At 40.7% G+C, this 23,746-nt stretch overlaps 2 protein-coding genes across 2 annotated transcripts; one reads left to right on the plus strand and one right to left on the minus strand.

The window, feature by feature from the left end:
* Positions 1 to 1,909: 1,909 nt before the first annotated feature.
* tbata (thymus, brain and testes associated) lies at positions 1,910 to 7,623 on the minus strand. The gene is made up of 9 exons (XM_068736947.1): positions 7,556 to 7,623; positions 7,128 to 7,337; positions 4,623 to 4,793; positions 4,420 to 4,511; positions 4,041 to 4,190; positions 3,662 to 3,743; positions 3,381 to 3,546; positions 3,245 to 3,285; positions 1,910 to 2,791 (listed from the first exon to the last, which is right to left on the minus strand). The coding sequence occupies exons 2-9, from the start codon at positions 7,312 to 7,314 to the stop codon at positions 2,709 to 2,711; spliced, it is 972 nt and encodes a 323-aa protein (XP_068593048.1). The 5' UTR covers positions 7,315 to 7,337; positions 7,556 to 7,623; the 3' UTR covers positions 1,910 to 2,708.
* Positions 7,624 to 14,649: 7,026 nt separating this feature from the next.
* On the plus strand, positions 14,650 to 23,025 carry qrfprb (pyroglutamylated RFamide peptide receptor b). The gene is made up of 6 exons (XM_068736945.1): positions 14,650 to 15,079; positions 16,735 to 16,893; positions 18,087 to 18,148; positions 20,247 to 20,482; positions 21,314 to 21,411; positions 21,539 to 23,025. Exons 1-6 carry the CDS (start codon positions 14,713 to 14,715, stop codon positions 21,934 to 21,936), a joined length of 1,320 nt encoding a protein of 439 aa, XP_068593046.1. The 5' UTR covers positions 14,650 to 14,712; the 3' UTR covers positions 21,937 to 23,025.
* Positions 23,026 to 23,746: the final 721 nt, after the last annotated feature.

Genomic DNA, 23,746 nt, shown 5'->3' on the forward strand with positions numbered 1-23,746 from the left:
TATAATCTCAGATATTATAGGAATTATGTTCCATCAACTGACAGCTCTCTGTGATAAAAGAAAAGAACTTCTAATCAGAGTTTCCACAAAACCTGCTTTCTGAAACGGGGCCCTGGTTTCTCTGCTCGTGTTTTCTTTTCTTTTCATTCCTCTTCAACATGTGATCGCAGCTTTTTTGTCTGTATTTTTCAAATGCATGACAGAGTGCAGTACTTAGAGTCCTTGAGGAACTTAATGACGACTGTGTTTCTTCTTGTTTTAATGCACACGAGTCGAAAAGTTTTTTTGCTTCGGAAGTTTCTTAAACTGAGTGAAACGACCCAGACGTGGCCTCAATGATGAGAGCTTTTTTTTTAAAAATTCTCAAAATGCTACGGAAAGGAAACACTTGACCTTCCTTTTCGAAAGGAAAGAAGGTAATGCCGCCCCACAATTCCTTGCAGCAGCATCATTTAAAGTGACTCACCATTCGGCCGTACATGGAAACAAACGGTACGCTTATCTTACACGGGTTTAACAATTTTACTCATACAGTTGATGAATATGAATAGAATGTGACAATTTTTTTCATTTTATTTGTATTCATTTACTTCAAATATGTAACAAATAAGTAAAAGAAAGAAAGAATAGGAAATATAATGAAAAGGAAATACAACAAATTCTTGTTCTCAGTTTAATTTACATTCTTGCAAAAAGGAAATCTTGATATTGAACAGTTTTACTGATATTGCACGAGTGAATTATCGGTTTCTATTGAAGCAGTGTTGATCGTTAAGCAGCAGGAATGAAGGAGCTCCGGTTCGTCTCCTTCACAAAAGAAACTCTTTAAATAGCCTGCATGCGACCGCGTAACAGAGGTCATGGAGTCATGTTTTAGTCTTTTTTTTGCAGTCCTCCTTCGTTGTAGTTTCGCCACGGCACACCTACGTCAGTGACATCATAACTACGATGCTTAGTGGAAGTGTAGTGAATCCTCCTTCACGTCGTTCCCTTGACCCCGTGACGTTTTCCATAGAGGGCAAGGAGAAGTGGTTAGGAATAGACGTTAGGAGGTAATGTTTGGACTTTTTCGACCGCAGCCCTGGTCTCGTCCTCGTCTCTCTACAAACTTTGTTGTATTTTACTTTTCCTATTTTATTTGACATTTTTACTTTATTAATTTACTTTACTCTTATTGCTATAGTGTTCTATTTGGTGTCTGTATTATTTGTTTTACGCTTAATAATAATTGTTCTATTGTTTAAATATTTTTTTTTTTGCTATTCTTTTGTTGTAATCTTTCATAAAAAGTTCCTGCTCGTGCGTTACCCCCTCCTCTCCTCTCCTCTCCTCTCTCTCTGTCTAGATTGATGATGGTCTTTGCCATTCAGGTATTTGAATAATGAGTCATTTCAGCCAGGACTACACACTTTAGAATTTAGTGTATTAAGAAAGTAAGCCAAAATTGCTTTTTTACATGAAATTCTATCATGATGGGAAACTTGAAAGAGACTGCAAGACAGCTGACCTTAAAATCTGACATCCTAGAAATCCAAAACGTAGGATTAAAGATTCTGATTCATTTCTTTTCTGTTACGTTGCGCTCAACAACAAAATATATATAATCACATAGCACACGCACAACAAAGACACTGTCATACTACAATACAGTAATCACACCATGAATTGAATAATTAGTACCAAGTTAAAGTGCATGTGCTTTGGGATGTTTTTTGCTTCAGGATAAGTGCTACTGTGGAAGCAGGATGTTCTTGTATTAAAACTATATATAGCGCCGACACTCAAAGCACTTGCACTTCAAAGCACTTATGCTACATGCCAGCATTCACCAAATAAACTCATTCATCCGACCTGGACTCAGATTGTTCTGTAGATCTTAATGATGATCCAGGAACAGGAAGGACGGAGAGATAAGACGGCACTTCCATCATACGGAATTATGCTAATATGCTAACGTGCTAATTAGCGACACTTTGTCGCTAATCATATTATCAGGATGAAACATTCTGAATATATTGTTTGTCTTATTTGACAAATCAAAAACCTTGATTATGTCTGTGTCAAAACAAGATTATGAAGCTGCTTTAGCTAACATAATTGTTTTTAGCAGGTATAATGTTGATCCCCGTCTTAGTTTAGCGCGTTAGCATGATGACGTTTGCTAATGACTACAGCTGAGGCCGATGGGAATGGCATGGACAAATTTTAAAACGTTTAACCGCACAAGGATTAAAAGTTTGACGGCAACGTGAATGTCTGTACAAATTTAACGGCAATTCATCCGACGATAGTGAAGACGTTTCACCCAAAGAAACCACAAAGCTCAACAAAAAAACAACTTCATCAGGAGGCATCGTCTGAGAACTGTAAGCGTCTGACAAATAATTCGGTCTGGACGAAGCGACCGACATTGCCATCCCTACAGCCGCTCCGTGAGCGACACGCTGCATGAAATCCTAGAGTAGTTTTTGCACACATTAAGCTTCATGTATCAAGATTCAAGTTTTATTTCCTTGCAAACAAGTTAGACTCAGTTTCAAAACCTGATCCTCCAGACAGGTGGTATCTCATTAATTGACTTGCGTTTCTAAGAAACCACTACATGGCAAATATGCTACAGTATCGAAGGACCAGTAAACATGGGAAACCAATAAATCCTCAAAATAAGGAAACCACAATACAGTTATCACTGTGGAAATTGGGGAACTCTATGCGCTCTGAAGTGGGTGATCCTGAAGATCATTCTGAGCTCCTGCGTGGATCTCAAGGACCTCTGCATCTCCAATCCTCTCTGCAAAAGAACACTCGAGTCTGAGTCACACAAAGCTAGTGGTATGACGTTAACGATAGGTCCATGTGTTCAATTGGGTCCAATTGTTTACTGTGAATGTTCTGTTGTTTCCTCTTATAGTTTGTTTTGAAAGCAGATCTTTTATGGCATACAATTTGAAGAAAATGAATCCTTTCATACCGCATAAACTAGTCATTTAACATACTCTAGTTAAATGACTAGTTTAATTTCCTACAGAGTCTTTGCTTTACATAGCATATTATGAAGGACGAGCTGAAATAAATTCACTTATTTCATAAAAAGAACATTTCAAAAGAGTGCTTTTATATCTTCCAGAACCTCTTGCTGCGCTATCAAAAAGACTGCTGACGGAAAACAAGAGTATAGGTCGATGTACACAATTTAAACAACAACAAACTAAAAGACATTTAGAGTAGTGAACAGTTCTGTTACCCGGTTTGTCGCCGCTGAAGTCTCGCATCTCTCTGTGTGAGCTGTGGAATAAACGAGCAAGAAACACGTTGAGCTTAAAAACATTTTCCGAAACGCAAGAATCGGATAAACAAAATGTTTGTATAATCGTCCTGACCTCGTTCCCCGTGGTTTTCTCCACGACTGATCAAACGATGGACCGTACACGGACGGAGACGCACCGGTATGAAAAGCTCGGCGCTGCTGGAAGTTCTGCTGATGATTGCCCGACACGTCCACACCATCCATAGCTTGCTTGATCATCCCCATGACCAGGTCTTTCTCTGAGGGTACATCAAATACAGTAGTACTAGTAAAAGAGCTCAGTGGTTCTTCTCATCAGCAGAGCAATTATACCCTCCGTCAGTGTTTAATTGAAATAACTATTTAACATTTTACCTCTTTGACCTGCAAGCAGAAGCCACTGCTGGACCGTAGACAGGGAATCTGTCTGCAGGATCTGACAAAGATGCTCAAACACCTGGAAAGAAAACTAGGATTATCACAATATCTGGCAAACCACATCAATTTATATTCAAGCTATTAGGCATTTATTCTAGACGCCTAGTGACGAAACTGAGGGCTGTATTCCAACAGCCTTCGGCAAAAGCTTTGAAAATCCAACATCTATAATGTTGGAAATCTTTTTTTTTTTTTCAAATGCTTCTACTCTGAAGTGAAATATGACTTTGCTGTGCCCCATTTCAACCCCACACATTTTTTTTCAAACTGTGGAAGAGCTGAACATCAGTGTGTGTGGGGGGGGGGGGTATTTCACCATGAGTTCTTGATCGTGAAAGGCCTGAGGATGCATCAGGCGTTGGGAATTGGCTCTGCGTTGGTAAGACCTTGTGGATGGAGGGAGGATCCTCCCCGTTTCAGATGAATATTGAGTCTTTCGGCGGACGAGTTCTTCCTCCGGTCGGGCCTGGAATTGAAATTGACAAAATAAGTACAGCGACCTTGAAAACATGTTTCAGTATAACCTTTTTATAAGTTAGGAATACACAATTAACAACACTAGACAAAAAAAGCAACATTTACCATGTATTGATCGTTGTAATGCAGAAGTAAAACAGTTGCTAAGGATGACATGTACAGTGCCGCGAAGTAACCCAGACACATTAGATCACAGGATTTACAGCAAATATACGTACATCTTGTTTGTCCTTTTGTGCTTGAGGAGACAAACTGACTTTTGCAGCGAGGTCTTTAAGTTCATCCCTCCAGGCTTCTGAGAATTGTGCCGCTGAATAAAGAGGAACAACGACTTCCGTTATTCTGATGGTCAATTGCATTCTTTAAAGGCAGAGCTTTTCCAAGAAGTAATACGAAATTGTAGGCCTTACGTTAAACGTACCTGATTTATTTTTGTTACTACTCGCTCCATAAATATTCTCAGGGAGCAGAAACGCTAAGGATGGATTAGTTGCTTTCCTGAGGACGTGGCTCTTGAGAAGTGGATGAGGAAATAATGACGAGGTGACAAACCAATCATCCCTCACCATGCAGACGGGCCTACCGTTTAGTCCTGTGGGAGAGAGAGAGAGAGAGAGGCGATGTTCACGGTTTGACACAAACACGGAAGGTAAAGCACTCCAAAAGTGTGGGACGATCAAAGCAAATGCCCTGGAGAAATAAAAACCCTGCGATGATGACTTCACGAGAGTCTCAGGGAAGAGAACATCTTCTCTGCCGATAATGCAGTCGTCTCTTTCATGGACCACGAAGAGGTGGCGTTACGGACACCGACAAAGACGCCACGGGAAAAAGAAGTTACGCCAAAGTATGACGCAGACGTGAAAAATCATGCATCATTAGAAGGACTATCAAAAATCTCCCAACGCCCAACTGGGAGGAGACCCCCGGGGAAGACCCAGAAACACGCTGAAGGGATTATGTTGCGGGGGAGACGGGAAGTCTGGGTCAGACCTGCTTGGCCTGCTGCCACCGCGACCCGACCCCGGATAAGCGGAGGAAAATGGATGGATGGATGGAAGCAAGAATCACTAATAGGTGTCAGAAAAATACCACATGAGGGAATCTTTTAACCCGAAAGTAGATCAGTGTTATGTGAGATAGTATAGAGGATAGAATTTGATGAATATGAATTGCTCCCTACTGACGTCTGTACTCCGCAGATGAGTGAGAAAACATTTGAATTTAGAGAAGTACAGTTGTGTTCAAAATAATAGCAGTCCCACATCACTAGCAAGATAAATCACTGTTTTTGTTCGAATTTCAACTTCTACACTGCAAGTAAGTTTCTAGAAGGTTTAGTAAAGGTATAGGAAACCAACAGACCCAACAGGCGTGACGTGCATGCTGCTGATTCTGTGAAACTGAATCATTTACTGAAAGGGGCGTGTTCAAAAACAATAGCAGTGCCGAGTTCAATTAGTGAGGTCATTGATTATGTGAACAAAATAGGTGTTGAACAGGTGGCCCTTATTTAAGGATCAAGGCAACTGACGCTGCATATGCTGGCTGTGCATTTGTCCTTGAAAAACAGAGTAAAATGGGTCGTTCAAGACACTGTTCAGAAGAAGAGCGTTCTTTGATTAAGAAATTAATAAAAGAGGGGAAAACCTATAAAGAAGTGCAGAAAATGATAGGCTGTTCAGCTAAAATTATATCAAAATGGCAGCCAATATCCTAGGCGAGGAAGAAAAAGAAAAACGACTATTCGAATGGATCGGAGAATAACCAAAATGGCAAAGGCTCAGCCAATGATCAGCTCCAGGAGGATCAAAGAAGATCTAAGATTGCCTGTGAGTTCTGTAACAATCAGACGACGTCTGTGTGAAGCCAAGCTACCAGCAAGAAGCCCCCGCAAAGTCCCATTGTTAAAAAAAAAATAATACATGTGCTGAAGCGGTTACAATATGCCAAAGAACACATTGACTGGCCTAAAAAGAAATGGCGTAATACTTTGTGGACTGATGAGAGTAAGATTGTTCTTTTTGGGCCACAGACAGTTTGTCAGACGTCCTGCAAACACCGAATTCAAGCCACAGTACACAGTGAAGACGGTGAAGCGTGGCGGTGCAAGCGTCATGATATGGGGATGTTTCTCGTACTACGGTGTTGGTCCTATTTATCGCATACCAGGGATCATGGATCAGTTTGAGTACATCAGAATACTGGAAGAAGTCATGTTGCCGTAGGCTGAAGAGGAAATGCCCTTGAAATGGGTGTTTCAACAAGACAATGACCCCAAACACACCAGCAAGCGAACAAAATCATGGTTCCAGACAAATAGAATTCAAGTATTGGAGTGGCCGGCACAATCCCCGGACCTTAATCCCATAGAAAACTTGTGGGCTGACGTAAAAAATGCTGTTCATGAGGCAAAACCAAGAAATGCAGAGGAATTGTGGAACGTAGTACAATTGTCCTGGGCTGCAATACCTGTTGACCGGTGCCAGAAGTTGGTCGACTCCATGTGCCACAGATGTGAAGCAGTTATCAGAAACCGTGGTTATGCAACTAAATATTAGTTTATGATTCTCAGGAAAGTTGAATATTCAAGCATTTCTTAGTTTATGCAGTACATTTTTGAGTTTGTAAAGAAAGATGTCAACACTGCTATTTTTTTATTATAATTCTTGACTTTCTGTAAAATATTATCAAATTCAATTAAATTTTTCCAATTTTCTTGCTTTGAAATAGAATGTGCAGTGTCCCCAATGCATTTGTGTTCATTAAAATACAATTTATTTGAAGAATTTTGAGGTTTACTCACCTTTTTAAACACACTGCTATTATTATGAACATAACTGTATATGAGTGAGGCATGATTCAACTTCAATTTCCTGTCATAGAGAGTCATAAAGCACACAAATGTATTCTGCTGCATGCTCACCTTGAATATGTTTAACCCGGTTTGGGTGAGGGTTGTGCCGGGAGAAGAATGAGTGATGACTCAAGGCACCAAAGCGCGGACTGCTTTTCGTCAGCGTCTTGGGGAATTCAGGGGTGAACGGCACCGGATCAGTTTGACCGCTCTCTCTTGTTTTCCCGCGGGAGGCTGGACTCTGTGCCGTCAACATATCTCTGAATGTTTTGTTCAATTCTGAAGGAGTGAAAGGAAGAAGTACATTCCTGTTATGAGGCTCTTGTGATCGCCAATTTGTGCAGACGCATAAACCAGAACAAGAAGCAAGAGAGACAGCACTCAAATTTTTAAGTCCAAAAAATAACTTTCAAATTTTACCAAGAAATGTTTGTTTTGTGTTCTACCGAGAAGTAAATTCAAATCTAGCAGAATGTAAGGTTGAAGAAGCACTTTACCTCTGAAAACCTCCTCCAGCTCAAATCCGTCAGTACTCAATGTGCTGTGTTGCCTTTGTTGCTAAGAAACCCTTACAAACAAGAAACAATGGCATCTGTGCACAATGAGTGACCTTCATTCAAGTGTGGATTGTCACATGCAGAGCCGTAAACAATGTTATGATATTTAATCAAAGAACTGAAGCATATATATGTATGTGTGTGTGTGTGTGTGTGTGTGTGTGTGTGTGTGTGTGTGTGTATGTGTATATGTAGTTATTTGATCGTTGAAAAGTACAAAAAATAATAAGTTGATGGATGTCGACATGAACATTTATACTTGACCACAATATGTATTAATGTTTGCTGCAGCAATAGTGACTAATATCTCCACACTATTTATTTAACAATAATAATAATGAATGATAATTATGATAATTTGTTGTGGGGGTTAATCCTGTCTACACTCACTTTACGATAGATATCGTTGTATTTGTGTCTTTACTACAAAAGAGTGTTTTACTGTCTTTGACTGGTGTTCAATTCTAGTGTCATTTTAGCAGAATATAAACTGGTAATAGAAATATATATATATAGAGATGTTGGAGTATGATTTTCAGCCCTGAATAGCGTCTGCATGCATTCCTTTCAGGAAGCGACGGAGAGAAAGAGGATTCGTAAAGCGAGATGGTTCAGGGTCAACCAGGTGTGAAAGAAGCAATTAGTGACATTAGGTTCAAACCAGATGTTGCACAATTCACAACAATGGATCACTTGAGCTAAAGGACGTTTTGTTAGCGTTCAGTCAGCAGCGGTGTTTGAATCATGCTGGATAAACGTAGACATGGGGGTTCAGAGCTCCTCCAGACCCGCTGGGGAAATCATTTTTAAAAGAGAGGCCTTCTTCCCCCCCCCCCCCCCCCCCCCCCCCAATATCACTTAATATGTCACTTGTACCCCTGTGACTGAGCATATGTGAGGAAACAACCAGACTGCTGCTAGAACATTTGTGTTCATTCCCCGGTTCATTTCATGAAAATTCACCGGCAGTGAAGAAAGGAAGGAAATAATAAAACGGGTTATATTTTTTGTAGCCGACCACAGGTAGACTGTTCAGTACACAGCGGGGTACAAAAAGCTTTATTCCCTGCTAAATGTGTTATTACTAGGTATCCTGAGTGACTTCTCACAACTACACATTACCCTGTTGTAAAGATAAGATATACTTTATTGTGAAATTTGTCTTAGTCTCCAAAGAGAGTATTAGTCCTCGATAAAATCATATCGTATAATATCACTTCTTGCTTTTTAATATTTCGATGGAGCATGGAATGAATTTTACTTTTTGTCCCAAAGATATTTATATGAGGAACTTTATTTATGGGTAAACTTTGATCTCAAAGTGGAAAAAGTGGTCTTGATTTTTGGTGTAGTGAATAGAGATGCACCGATCCGATATCAATATCTGTATCGGTCCCGATATAGGAACAAATTCTAGATCGGGTATCGGTGACAATGTGACCGATCCATAAAGGCAAATCTATTCAGTCCAATTATATGCGTTGTGCTCTGCGTAACGTCATGTGCTAGCGAACTGGCCGCATAGATTGTTTTCAAAATGGAGCGAGCGAAAGGATCAGCCATCTGGAACCGGGCAGCCGCTCTCAGTTGTCGGGGATAAGGGATTCCGGCTGCTAGTTAACCACCTGGAACCACGCTACGACATGGTAAGCCGAAAATATTTGTCGGAGACGGCGCTACCTGAACTGCACGGTAAAGTGTGCAAACGCATATTGAAGGAGATAAAAGATGTCAAATCGATAAGTTTCACGACAGACATCTGGAGCTCCGACGTTTCCCCTGTGTCACTTTTAAGTTTAACAGCACACTGGCTGGATGAAACTTTTGTGCCACACAGTGCAATGTTAAATGCAACAAACTTTCGTGGGTCACACACCAGCGAAGCGATAGCAGCTAGCCTGAAGGAAATGTTTGACAAGTGGCAAATTTAGTTGAGCAAAATCCACGTGATTCTGAGGGACAACGCCAGCAACACGAGAAAAGCGATGGACAACCTGGGGGCGCGTAGCGTCGGCTGCGTTCTTTAAATCGATTCAGCACTGTTTTTCTCTATTAGATCGGTATCAGATCGGTATCGGCCGATACTAAACCTCAGATATCTGTATCGGTATCGGAAGTGAAAAACGTGGATCTGTGCATCCCTAGTAGTGAACCAAGAATTTGAGAGATTCACAATGTCATTTTTGGGGAGTTTTGCTCACACGTCACTACTGTGAAGAGAACTGGGGGAGCTTTATTTATCTTTACATGTTGGACTCTGTTAGCTAGGAATTCAAATAATAACATAATTTACATTCATCTGTTTAATTTGATCCAGTAATAAGTAAGTCAGTGGGGGATCATTTTAAGCCGTCTTCCCCCACAGACTTTGACCAGAGGTTGATGTGAGACACAATCAGACCGCGTGGTTTAATGAGAAACCTTTTGCAATGGCGTCCAGTCGAGCGCTTGTCCGGTGGGACGATCGGGCGGCTGGTTAAAAATCCAGTCCAGAGTTTTCCATCATTAGTGTTTGAATCTAAAAAGCACAAAACTTAAATGATCAATTCAAAATGTGCTTTTTTTCCCCCCAGCATTTTCTCTCATGGGTCTGAGATAAAGTAGACTTGTCTTTACCAAACAGTGTTCTTAATGTTTTAAATTGAAGGTTGTTCTGGTGTGTGTGTGTGTGTGTGTGTGTGTGTGTGTGTGTGTGTGTGTGTGTGTGTGTGTGTGTGTGTGTGTGTATTATGCTACCGGTCTCGGCCTTTATTAGTCGACTGGAATAGATCCCAAACAGCATGTGTGGCATCTGTGGAAAAACGCAGGAAGGCAATCATTTCCTGGTGACACAAACAAATGCTAAATGTCTCTCTATTAACTGTCTCCGCCAGGAGAATTGTGCCTCCTTGAGTGAGTGAGTGAGTGAGTGAGTGAGCACGTCTGGTTTTTGGGGTGGCCAATTATGGCTGACTAAAGAATAGACTTATATATACTTAATATATATAGACGTGCGAGTAAAGCATACATCTGATACGTCTGCGGTCTGACAGGAGGTCAGTCAATTGTGGGTTTTGTCAATACAGCAGTACTGTATGAGTCTCTGGCTGCTTGTTTCTTGACTTTTCTGCAAAGCATCTACTGGAACTTTTTGCCTGTAGGGTTTTAAATGTCAGCGTCTGATGCACTGTTGTCATGAAGTGCTGCAGTACATGTAGTTCTAGATAAACGCAAAACCAGTTATGGCTACAGTAGAGTAATCAGATTAAAATGCTTATCAATTAGTTATCTAGAAATTATCTCTTATTCCGACATATTAAAATGTCGGCTGTAATTGCTATTGGCTGTAATTGCTGTCGCGAGCTGTGGATTGTGGCTTAGACCAGGTTCAAACAAAGGTAAAATAAAATGTCTCTCGACCTTATTGCCAATTGTAACATTCAAAATGTCTTCCATAAAATCCTCAACGTTGTGTTTTTCAAAACTTAAATCGAGCATCTTTTCAGCTCGCCTCACCACCACAGAGCAGCGAGTTGACAAGGTGATGAGTCTTAATTTGAGTGGTCCTGTAGAAACGATAATAATAATGATAATAGTTATAGCTTGATTATCATTGTTATTATTTTTTATACATACATACATACAAGTAAATCAAATTGATCAGGACTTCTGTTTCCCTAAAACACAATTTATTTACTTTTCAAAAGAAATCAGTCCCAATTTAGGAAATTTGCCACAATTGAGAATCCCCATAGGAGCGGAGAGGTGAGCTTGGCTTCTCTCATCCCTCATCCTGGTCTTGGCCTATTCCCAGTGTTGTCCAGTAGAAGTCCTTTTCACAAAATCAACTTCTGTATGTCGTCGTCCTCAGCTCCTTCTTGGAGCTGCAAAACGGGACAATCTGTAACAGGTGGTGGAGAGGAGGACACTGAAGAGACTGTTATCCATGTTGGACCACCCGGACCACCCGGACCACCACCTGCTGCAGGGACAGCGGAGCGCCTTCTCCAACAGACTGATCCAGCTCCGCCGTCACAAGGACGGGTTCAGGAGAACATGTCTGCCCTCGGCTAAAACGCTCTACAATAAATCACCTCTGGCCGGATCATCATCCTTCAAATGACTACAACAGAGTTTAGGTTACCTAGTTGTTAATTTAATACCATTCTAATTCATCGTATAGACTGTGCATATTTAGCATTTCGTATTCTATTTTATCTTATTTTTATTATTCTATTGGTTCAAATTCTATTTCTGCTCTGTTATTTTATTGTACTCTATATATTGTGCATTTCCATACGTAATATTTTATATTTTACTCTGTAAATTGCTGCTGCTACAAACTAATTTCCCCCTGGGGATGAATAAAGTTTCTCTCTCTCTCTCTCTCTCGCTCTCTCTCTCGCTCTCTCTCTCGCTCTCTCTCTCGCTCTCTCTCTCCTATCTAAAAAGTCCATCTTATTGGCCATGTTGTTCTGATTTCTCAGTAGATGGTTTATTATCTCCCTGAGGATTATCTCTCTTTCTTCCAACATGCATAGACCTCTCCTCCGCCGCCCACCTATTCCCGGGTATTGCCGCCTTCTCGTTTAAGTTCTTTTACTTCACGACTCGGATCGATAAAAGCTTCTTTCGTTTCACTTCTCAAGTCTTTCCTGAGGTTTAGAGCAGTTGGCTCTTTCTGGGTTAAAATAAATAAATCACAGAACCTCTTTAGGGCATGCAAAAGGTTATGCCCGGTATACTTTTCGAGCCTTTGTAATGTTTAAATGCTTTCATGGTGCAGAATGTTTTCTTAAGACTGAATATTCTTCAGCCTGGAGACCTTTTGATCACTTTCATATCTTCATTTCATCACTTTCAGGATTCATGATAAAAGCCCTTTATCAAAAAACCTTTTATCTTAAAGTTTGTTTCTTTTAATCTCTCTTTGTGTTCAGATTGGTCCTTGGTTATTTCAATGTTTTCAGTGGACCGACTCGCACCAAAGGTTACAATCTGTTTCTATTGTTTGGTCTGACACCAGCTCTTGTGGTAGATGTCTCTTTTTTTCTTTTCGACTCCTTCACTCACCCCCCTCCTCCTACCTTCATTTGAGTCTCTATGTTTAAGAACATTTAAAGACACAATTGCTCAATTTAGAGGAGCTGCTGTTAAACACAATAACCTCATAAATAACCTCATCACAGATATCAAAAGCAAAGAAAAGCAGAAAGAACAGAAACTTCAAGAGTCATTTAGCGACAGAAGCTCTAAATGGAAACTATACGATACGGTCGAATGTTCTAAGGCTTGATTTCACACCACTAGCTCTGTGATCGGCTCTTCTATTTCCCAGTTCACGACTCGATCATCTTCATCTACACTTCTCATGTCTAGCCGCAAATTATTGTCAACCTTAGGACGTGGAAAAGGTTGAAAGCAAGAGGAAAAAAGCCAAAGTAGGACTCATTATCCGGGGACCATGAATGTCACTCCACAATTTCATGGCAGTCCAATAAATGGCAGTCGAGCTATTTCAGTCCATTACAGATATAGGTGGACGGAAAAGAAAGACACTGCCATGCCTTGAAGCACACTGCAAGCATGACACCAGTGTATTCTTTCCTATATTAGCTTTCCTTTGTCACATTCCCATCCGGTATCTAACATGCCATAACCAATGTTAAATCAAGGCGTTAGACTGTACTACTTTGAGATGGGTGCAACTTGCAGCTGAGTTCATGTACTAGACCTCAACCCTTTTTTTTTTTTTTGGTTGCAGGTACTTGAAGGTGTCATATCTAAGCTATCAAGGATTAAAGAATAAAAATGTTTCATCTGTATTTTAAACACGTTGTCAGCACTGCTTGCTGCTGATTGCAGTTAGTTCCTATTACATGTTACATTCTGATCATCTGCAAATCCCCAATTTTTGACACATTTATGTTGGGATCTGAACGGAGAATGTTTCTCGGAAAACAGAGAAGTGAGTAGCTTACAGAGTCTGCATGCGGAGGAGGTCGGGTCATTGTTGTTCCTATCAAAGTAAACCTTAAACGTAGCGGTGTTAGTTGTATTTTTAGAACGTATTAATTAACACTATTTTGTTTCAGAGGAGGTCGTTGAACCTGTGTTGTCCCCCATGGCTCAGATTTAGGGCCATATTTTATTCATTTCCACGCTGCCTCGTTATAGACACACACAGTGCACAGTGCAGGCTGGAATCCTCAAGCAGGTCGGTCCAAATTGGCTGAAAGAACTGTTCAGTCTGGACGGCCATTTTGGCACCCCCTGGCTGAACACATCAGGATGGAAACATCTGTAAATCAATGCCTTTCTTTGCCTGTTTTAACTCTTCTTTATTTTCTTTGTTTTCAACCTTTTTATTCTATTTCTCTTCTTTTTTTTTTTTAATCATCTCAGAATATTTTCATTGTTTCACTGCTTCTGACTCTCGACACCCATCTCCAATCGCATCTGTGAAGTTGAATGACTGCATCTTGCTCAGGTGCGACGCTATAGCGGTAAACATCTGTCTAGAGACAGACACTCAACAGGTGGAGACAGTACCGGAGACAAGGTCATAGTATGGTATGCCATTAAAATGTCAAAATATGGTGTCATAGAAACAAATGTCATAGAAAACATGTTTAAAAGGCGTAGTATAGTTGGCCATATGTCATAAAATGTTCATGGCATGTGATATAAATCCCATAAAAAGTCATAGTATGACATAAAAAACATAGTTTGTCACAATCATGTCATAATACAGACCATGCTCTGTCAATTTGATTTCTTGATTTCCATCTGCAGTTAGTAAGAGATATTATTATTATTATTATATAGTGAAATGTAATTGCAATGATTTGCATACATTTGTCTGTGTGCAGATTCAAGGCTAAATATAAACGTGAATTACCGACCATAAAGTATGACATATGTCACGCATATGTCACGCACGCGCACGCACGCACACACACGCTCAAAGAGCAACAGTTGCAAGCAGCTGTACAGCTGATGGAGGCAGAAGCGCACCACCCGGACGCGCTCGTGGGTTAAAGAGACGCTCTCGGCTCTGAGAGCTTTTTTTAAAATTATTTTTTATGTTCTCATCGTTTTGAAGACGCGTGTCAAGGATGGCAGCAGCTTCGACCGATTCAGGGCAAGGTGCCACCAAGATAACTCCCGAAGCGTTCCAGGAGATGCTCGAGCACTACAACCTGAGCCGCCAAGAGTTCATCAACACTTACAACATCCAGCCGCTCGTCTACATCCCCGAGCTGCCGTACAGCGCCAAGACCACCTTCGTGTTCATGTACATGCTCATCTTCGTGCTCGCGCTGGCTGGGAACAGTTTGGTCATCTACATAGTTTTGAAGAAACGCGCGGTGCAGACGGCGACTGATATCTTCATTTGCTCTCTGGCGGTCAGCGACCTGCTGATCACTTTCTTCTGCATACCTTTCACTTTGCTGCAGAACATTACGTCCGAGTGGTTCGGAGGTGAGTTTTTAAAACCTCCTCATCTTATGTTTTCATTGGCTACTGACACCGATGCGAGGCGTTATCTTGAAAATAGGGGGAAATGAGGCAATTAAGGCAAAACATCGATCCCTTCAAGCCAGCGACTGCAGGAGCTTTTTACGCGGATCAATGCACGTATTGATGGGTGCCACATGTAGCTCTTTACTAATGGAATATTACAGTTTTGTTGTTGTTGTTTTTGCAGGATGCACAATGTCTGTCGCATTAGCAAATGTTTACAACGAATGACTGAAGTGTAACTCAGAGGTGCTGACTCAACTTTTTGATGCTCCAATTCAGGGTGCTGTCAGTCTGTATAAGGGTATAGTATGCCATAAAATGTCATTGGAAATCTCACAAGGTAGTATGTCATAAAATGTCATAAAATGTCACTGAAAATGTCATAAAATGTCATAGTATAGTGTCATAAAAAGTCATTGTATGTCATAGAAATGTAATAATAACGTCTTAGCATATGGTATGCCATGAAAAAGTGGTAGTAATGCATGCCATAAATATAACAAAAATATATCATAGTATATAAGTGTGTCATAAAAGCATTGATCCCTTTTAAGGAGTGAGGCTAGCTGCATCAGAAGCTAATAGACGAGCTAGATGACAGCCCTCATGTGTTCTCTGGGGTTCAATATAAATAAAACAGAAACTGACTTTTTAGACCCTGAACTGTCAGGAGTTTTAGGTATATATATATATATATATATATATATATATATATATATATATATAAATATCTTTAAAATATTTCTACACAGATCAATAAATACATTGATGATTGTCACATTTAGCCTTGGAATAAAACAGGCTTATTTATTTATTTTAATTTGTGATGCTCATGTCAAACTGAGGATAGAGGAGGGTAGAGGACACAGAATAACCAACGAATAATGCTATGTAATTAAGAAAATAAAAATAAATTAGTCAGAGGTGTTTATTCATACTTTGTGATGCCCTAACGTAAGGTGCAGTCACATTACAGTCTAATGAATTGTTTCTGTTGTAAAAAATACTGCATCGCATAACATTTAGAGGCTTTTCTTTTACTATGTCCAGGTAGACGCCTGATAATATTAATTATTATTAATATTCAACTCTTCTACAGCCTCTAAAAGGCACCAGAGAGCTGAATCCAAACACCTGTTTGCCTTGGTGTCCTCATGAACTGAGCATGATCAGCTTTACAGCTTTCATATTTCACAGTATTGCGACCACGTCTGACACCAACAGGGACACCTTGTTGAAATGTAGCAACATTCAATGTATCGTAGCAATCGAAGGCCAGCTCCAAGCATGCGCTCCTATTAAAACGCGCTCACAATTAGTTCGGGTTGGTGAATAAAAGCAGACTTAACCACGAGGGTCTTCACCGCGATGCTAATTTTCTCCAGGGTTTCAAGCTCCGTGCTTCATTAGCTGTGACATGTATGTATGTTCAAGAGTAATCAGAGGTGGTTTTTGTCGTTTCAATGAAACCCCCCCCCCCCCCCAGGAAGATGAAAAGAATGAGGAAGAGCTCGCCTCCGATCAACAAAAGGACTGCAGCACAACTCTCACAGAAATACATGCTTTCGGCTGTTTCTCAGTAACCGTCTGTTTTTTTTTTTTTTTTCTTGCAGGGGTTTTGGTTTGCAAGACGGTTCCCTTTGTACAGACTACAGCCATCGTGACGGGCATCCTCACAATGACCTGCATTGCCATCGAGAGATACCAGGGCATTGTATTCCCACTGAAAATGAGGAGGCAGTACTCGTCGAAAAGAGCATACAATATGCTAGGTATTCTATATTGTAAATAACCATTCTGTTAGCCTCTGGTGCACATCCTGCTTTTCTTCTGGGGTCAAATTAACGCTTTGTGTCAGTGAGACCCGATTGAAGCTAGAATCATACTTGTGTGTGTGTGGATAAATATGCAAACATCTCTGAGGACTTACACAGGCTAAAGGGTGCTGTGGGTAACAGTAGGTCAGAGGCTTGAATGAAGGTGGGTGCATTCAGACAAACACGCATGAGAGGTTTGTTTTCTGATTTTTTTTAATATGCAATGCTTACGTGTTGTTTTTCGTCTCCGTTTTGGAAATTACTTCTCAAAAAAAAAAGAGTTGGATTAACCAATCGGCTTGCACTCCAGCCCAATGCGGCCAAAAAAAACGGAGCGGTTCATCCAACTTCCTGTCAGCGGGTTGAGATACGAGTTGAGATACGAGTGATGTCGGAGAAAACAGCAACGCAAACGCCTCAGGAGAAAAAGGAGCGTGTTCCAGCTTTAATCCCTCGTACAGCGAGGGCAGTATGAATGTGCTGCTGGGAATTCAACATGAAAATGTATTAACCTCTTCAATTCTCAAAAGATTTATCCCAATGTTTGAATGCAAAATTGGACATTTTTGTTGTTCTCCTCGAGGTTAAACTTTAAGGTTCTGCCCCAATGGTACATCGGCAACGACAACACTGTACATATTAGATAAGATGAATGTCATATAGAACTCAGGTTTATTTTCAAAATGTATTTAATATTGCTATAATGATGATATGGTATAGTGATGGTAAAGTTAACTGTTTACCTAAAAAAAAAAAAAAAGTTCTCCTCGACAAAAATATGAATGTTAAGGAGAAGAAACCCAAATTGCCCACAACAGAATGAATTAATATTAGTTTCCTCATATGAAATAATCCTTGATTTATGTATGTATGTTTAGTAAGTGACTGAAATGAGGTCTAGTCACGTAGCATGTCACGCACTCTCACTGAATACAACGCCACGTGAGGAACCTTGCGCTCGGCATAATTGGCAGCTTGTTATTCACGTGAAAGTTATTTAATTTTGCAGCTGCTGCGACTGCTGTTTAGGCAGGTTTCTCCACGAGTGTCACTGCCAGATATACTGCATCAAGCCGAGTGGTAATTAAACCGTGATTTCTGCAGATTCTTTCCAGCTTGTAATTGTTTTATTTGTCGGTATCCCGCAGGGCTGGTATGGATCGCCTCGGTGATAGTGGGTTCACCGATGCTGTTTGTGCAGCGGCTGGAGGTAAGTGTGAATGTCATGGACCACAACTTCACATTGAATTGAATGGCTGAGAATTGCTGTTGGCTTTTTTTTTTCAGCTTGCTTAGCTTAGCGGAAGTTCAGTGAGGAAGACTCTCTTTGCACTCCTTTCATTCATGAACCTCTGTCTCTCTCTCTCTCTCTCTCTCTGGGCTGTGACTTCCACCCTATCAGCTGATTGTGGGCATTTACTTTTAAGTTAACCAACCAGAGCTGCCATGGTTTCCTGAAGCCAATCACAGCTTTGCTTTCAAACTTAAAAAATGCTCTGCTCTCTGCCGCTGTCAGTAGTCGGACGCGACCCTCCTCCACCCCGCTCGCCTCCATCACAGCCACGCTCCTCATCCATCATCGGATGAGGTCTCTCCAGATATGAATAACGTAATCCTGCAAAATGCGGTCACGTCGAATGCACGATTCAACCGGCCATAGGGCGGCAAATTACCAACCGTAGCCGAGTCAGCGGTCTGCAAGTCCGGCACAAAAACAAAAGAGACAAAAGACAGGAGAACACAAGGGAGCCACACTGAGGCGCAGCAGTGGGCGACGTGTCCACCGTTCACCTGCACCTCTGTATTCTGGTGGCGTTATGGTGTCACTACAGAGTCTGGTATCCCCTTAAATCAGTTGGGTTTTTTTTAACTGCACTTATGCTGGTTTTGTTCAAATTGTCGATAGTGAGGATGGTATTTTTAATTTTTTTTTACAGAGTAAAAGCTTGTCTATTGATTGACTCTGACCTGTGGTTTGTGCTCTCCTCGCTACTGAAGTGATGCTGAGGTTCTTGTGGTTTGGCAGAACACTGTGTGAATCATTGCCTTGCATGGTGTCTTGTTGCTCTGTGGTAATCCAATAACCAAAGGCCAGTGGCGCCACTCATGGCGTCGTGATCCCGGTGTGCACGTTCTACAGCATGAGTAACATGCTGTTCAGATACGACTGCTGCAGCAGCATCTTTGACTCTTACCTGCTGTTCGGAGAAGCTCTGGACAGAGAGCACAGACTGACAGTTAATCTTCCTTTGACCGTCTGTCTGTGCCGCCACCGGGTGTAAAAACATCCCAAAAATCATGTATTACTATATGCTTATTTATCAGAAATGACATGCTGCAATGAGGAATTTATATATTTTTACCGTAGTATTTTCAGCTGATTGTACATTTCTAAATCCCAACAGAGATATCATAGGAGTATTATACAGGGCTTAAGATGATTGACTTTAAATTAGTGTTTAGACTGTTTATGAACAATTTTACGGATTTTTGTATTCAGGGAATGGGGAAGCGGGCCCACAGACAAAGTTCTGCCCCTCTTCTGTCAGCAGATCTGTCGCACCACTTAATATAACTTCTTAAGCCCTATTTGCACAAGATCAGTATTACCTGCGGACCTCTAGTAGTTTGTAATAATTGCGGAGCTTGTCTGTGATCTTAGTCCTATGAAAAACACAAATTACATTTCACACAGAGGTCATGCGATACTATCAGTCCTTGTGCAAATCGGAATCTCGTGAACTGGGGTCGTATTTTTTTCCCGCAATGTCTTTTTCTGGTCGAGCTTAGCAGTGTGCGTTGCCAATCATAAATTAAGTATTTTTTGGTGCAAACTGTGGAGCCTCACTCGCAACACAGCATGGATACCCATTTGCACTGGATCAAGAGGTTTTTGAGAGTATTATATAAACATAAATAGGCTTATATGATATCATATTTCTACAAATAAACGGTGTGATATTTTTTTTATACAGGCAGATGTAAAGCAGAGCCATTGCGTCATACCAAGGGGATGATGACGTTAGAGTCGAGTAAAGTTCAGACTTCACTTATCTTGTGCGAACGTGCCGCACAAAACACAGACGTAGAGGCGGCTACATTTCTGAATCACATTAATTTAAGGTCCCCCCGGTAATACCAGTACTAGGCGTGTAGGGCTTAAGTCAAGTTGATCAAAAGCGGCTGCAATATCATGTATTTGTCAGCTTCTCTCCCACAGGACTCATGAATACCACCCCGTCAGTCAAATCTCAATCTGCCCGGATCATTGTTCCAGGACTAACGGCTTTTCTCCTTCCCTCTCAAAGGTGAAGTACGACTTCTTGTATGATCGCTACCACGTGTGCTGTCAGGAGAGTTGGCGCTCGCTCTCTCACAGGCAGGTGTACACCACCTTCATCATGGTGGCTCTTTTCCTGATCCCCCTGGCAGCCATGCTTTTCCTCTACACGCGTATCGGCATCGAGTTGTGGATCCGCAAGAGGGTGGGCGACTCCTCGGTCCTCAACACCATGAACCACAGGGAGATCAGTAAGATCTCAAGGTACGTTAGACAGCGCAGGTGTCTTCCCTGTCATATTTTTATCACATAGACATATTTATTCTAGGCAGCATGTCTCCTGGTAGTATGGATTTAACTCCTCCGAGTAGTATTTTTGGCTTTGTTTTTCGCATTTCAAAAAGCTAAATTGGCTGTAGTTGGTGATGGGAAGCCAGTGAAGGATCGTTATGTTGGTCCTTTTAAACTTATCAAGTTTAGGCCACTGAAAGCCTAAACTGAAGATCGTCATGATGCCAAATAAATGATGTTAATGTTTAGGGAAGAAGAAGAAGAAAGGCAAACACACTTTGGAAACCAATCCATTAATCCTGACCTCGTGTTTGCTGCTTTCTGCCTTTGCTACTGAATGTGAAAAAAATCTTTAATTTTGTGATAGGCAGGGGTGCAAAATGTCAGATGTTTGCTCGTCAATGTCGGTAACTAAAGGGCAACGCGCATCGCATTTTCAGGCCGTTTCTGCAAATCCCGGTTGATTTCAAACTCAAAAAAATGTCACTTATGTTTGATCTTCACAGAGTAGTTTTACATTAGAAGGCCGTGTACACAATGTTTCACATTGTCTGTGCTCAACTTTAACTTCCAAGTGTGATGTGGAAACGTAAAGCTCGCGGTGCACACTGAGGATGGACTTTTCAGTGAAGTTGGAGACGTCTGACATGAAAAGTATTTACATATTCATAGATTCTGGACGTTTCCTGCCGGGGTCCTAATATTTTCCACGCTGATTGGCAAATTTGAATGCATGAGTGCAATCATTAGTGCTATTAGTTTTACCTGTGCTTTTCCTGCTTTAACGAGTCAACTCGTCTGCAGGAAAAAGAAAAGAGCCGTTAAAATGATGATCACCATTGTTCTGCTATTCACCATTTGCTGGGCACCGTTCCACACAGTCCACATGCTGTTTGAGTACTGTAAGTACCGCTGGAGTCTATATGAATTTGTGAATATGTAATGTAGCATATAGCTGTTTATTTAAAGTATCTGTCCAGCTAATTAGTTTGACTTTGTATCTCTTTGTCTTGTGTGAATGTTGTCCAGATGACCTGGAAAGAAAATATGACGGAGTCACATTAAACATGATCATCGCCGTCGTTCAGGCCATCGGGTTCTTCAACAGCTTCAACAATCCAATCGTGTACGCCTTCATGAACGAGAACTTCAAGAAGAGCTGCGTCTCCACCCTGTCCCACTGCATTCATAAGCCGAACCAGCAAGGCGGCGCCGTGGCGATGCCGAAACTGACCGTGCAGTACATCAAACCCCAAACCAGAGACGCCTTCCTGGTGTCAGATGAAGGCAACAGCTTGAACCAGCACTCGGCAGAGAAAGGACCTACAAGTTCGCTGCACGGAGATGGCTTGCTAGAAGTAATAGGAGAAAAAATCTCCACCATACAAACGGAGCTCCCTGCAAACAGCTCCTCTCAAGTCAAATGAGAACCGGCTCAAAGTTCAGGTGTATTGAACACTGTCAATCAACAGCTGCAGGTGCGTCAGATGTGATTTCAAATCTCACAGTTGTGGTTCAAAATCTCTCTCTGCAGTGCCAGAGGTCAGAGCGTGTTCTTCATTCGGGTCAGGAAAACAGTAGAAAGGAAATGAAGGAATAACAAAAAAAGGGGCAGTTTTGCTGCACTTGGGGCATTCAGGACCAGGGTTCAGACAGTGAAACACCTTCTTCTTTTACCTGAATAGAGAAATCAATTCTGTTGAGATGTCTCTGAAATCTGCAGGACATATAGACTCTCTCAGTCGGCATTTTATGATTTGTCGAAAGGGAACCGTGTTCAATTCCATCTCAAATAAGCATAAACTGTTACCACGGCGGTGGTATGAAGTACTGAGAACTGTTCGGAACAGACAACATGGAGGACACTGACTTTAACAGGAAAGGGTTGCGCCTCTGCTTTTACTGCACCGCTAAATCCGTACAAGTCAGCATGAAACTGAGTTCAGTTCAGGTTCAATTGCGAGACGGTATTTTAATAAGGTTTAATGAGATTTCAGAGACAGCTACTTAATAAAAAATGATATCAGATGATGGAAAAACCCCTTCACACTAGGGGTCAAAAGTCTTTGACCTGTTGATGATCAATAGATGGCCCTGCAAACACAGCCCTTGTACATCTTTCTTTAAAAGGTGCTCCTTGAACACCATGCAGGACTTAGACCCAGCCTTTTGTTAGATCAAACCTGATAACACACAAAACTTGTAATTTTATGCAGCCTCTTATTATTAGATATGAGACAAATTGAATCACGACAAGATGAATCGCAGCATCTTTCTTCTGTCACTGTAGTAAAATAGATTTCACACAAATCTTTTTTTAAAAAAAAAAGTAAATTGGATCCACTGAAGGGAGTTGTGGCATTACTCACAAACGAAGGACAAGTCTAGTTTTAATGGGTGTGCTTTATGGTGCTGTGGAATATTTTTGTAACGTTGATATCTAGATGCAATTTTTGTGAATGTTATCATTTTGGCGTACCTTTAAAGTCGGAAAGACTTTCTGTAATTTGATTAGTAACAACAGCTTGGCTTTTATTCATTGTTCTGTACAGATTGTTACTTTTAAACATTTTGCTTTAAAATTTAAATCATCATTGTAAATTAATTTGTTTCTTTGTTTATAAATATTTTATGCAGATCACTGGATTACAATGTCAGTAGGCTCTGTTCTTGGCTTCTGTCACGCAATTATTTATTGAAAGTTGTGCCCTGTCTCCTTGCAAGAATTTTGCAGTAATTAAGGTCATAATCCTGCTGGTATATTAAATTTTAAGTTGAATAAAATTACTTATTGTGACTTGTTTCTTTGTTTTCAGCATGCATCCAAAAAGGGCATTCTAATTTAGGGACTGTTTGAAAGTTCTATGAATGGCATTTTATAGTATGTCAGGAAAAAGTCATAGTGTATCATGTCAAAAAAGTGTTCAATGAATCATATTATAGCATGTGGTACAAAGTCATTTTAGGTTCCTTAGTACAGTATTACTATTATGGTTTGACATTATTTGACATAGTTTATTCAGATTTTTTTGTTGCACATGCTATATTATGACATACTTTTTTCAACATGCTTATACTATGACTTTTTTCGACATAATATACTATGACTTTTTTCAACACGCTATACTATAGTATAGCGTGTTGAAAAAAGTCATATTATAGCGTGTTGAAAAAAGTCATATTATAGCGTGTTGAAAAAAGTCATAGTATAGCATGTCGAAAAAAGTCATAGTATAG

The sequence above is a fragment of the Cebidichthys violaceus genome, unplaced genomic scaffold (genome assembly GCF_023349555.1).
Source record: "Cebidichthys violaceus isolate CVI_PGR_0920_01 unplaced genomic scaffold, fCebVio1.0.p SCAF_74, whole genome shotgun sequence".
NCBI classification, from domain to species: domain Eukaryota; kingdom Metazoa; phylum Chordata; class Actinopteri; order Perciformes; family Stichaeidae; genus Cebidichthys; species Cebidichthys violaceus.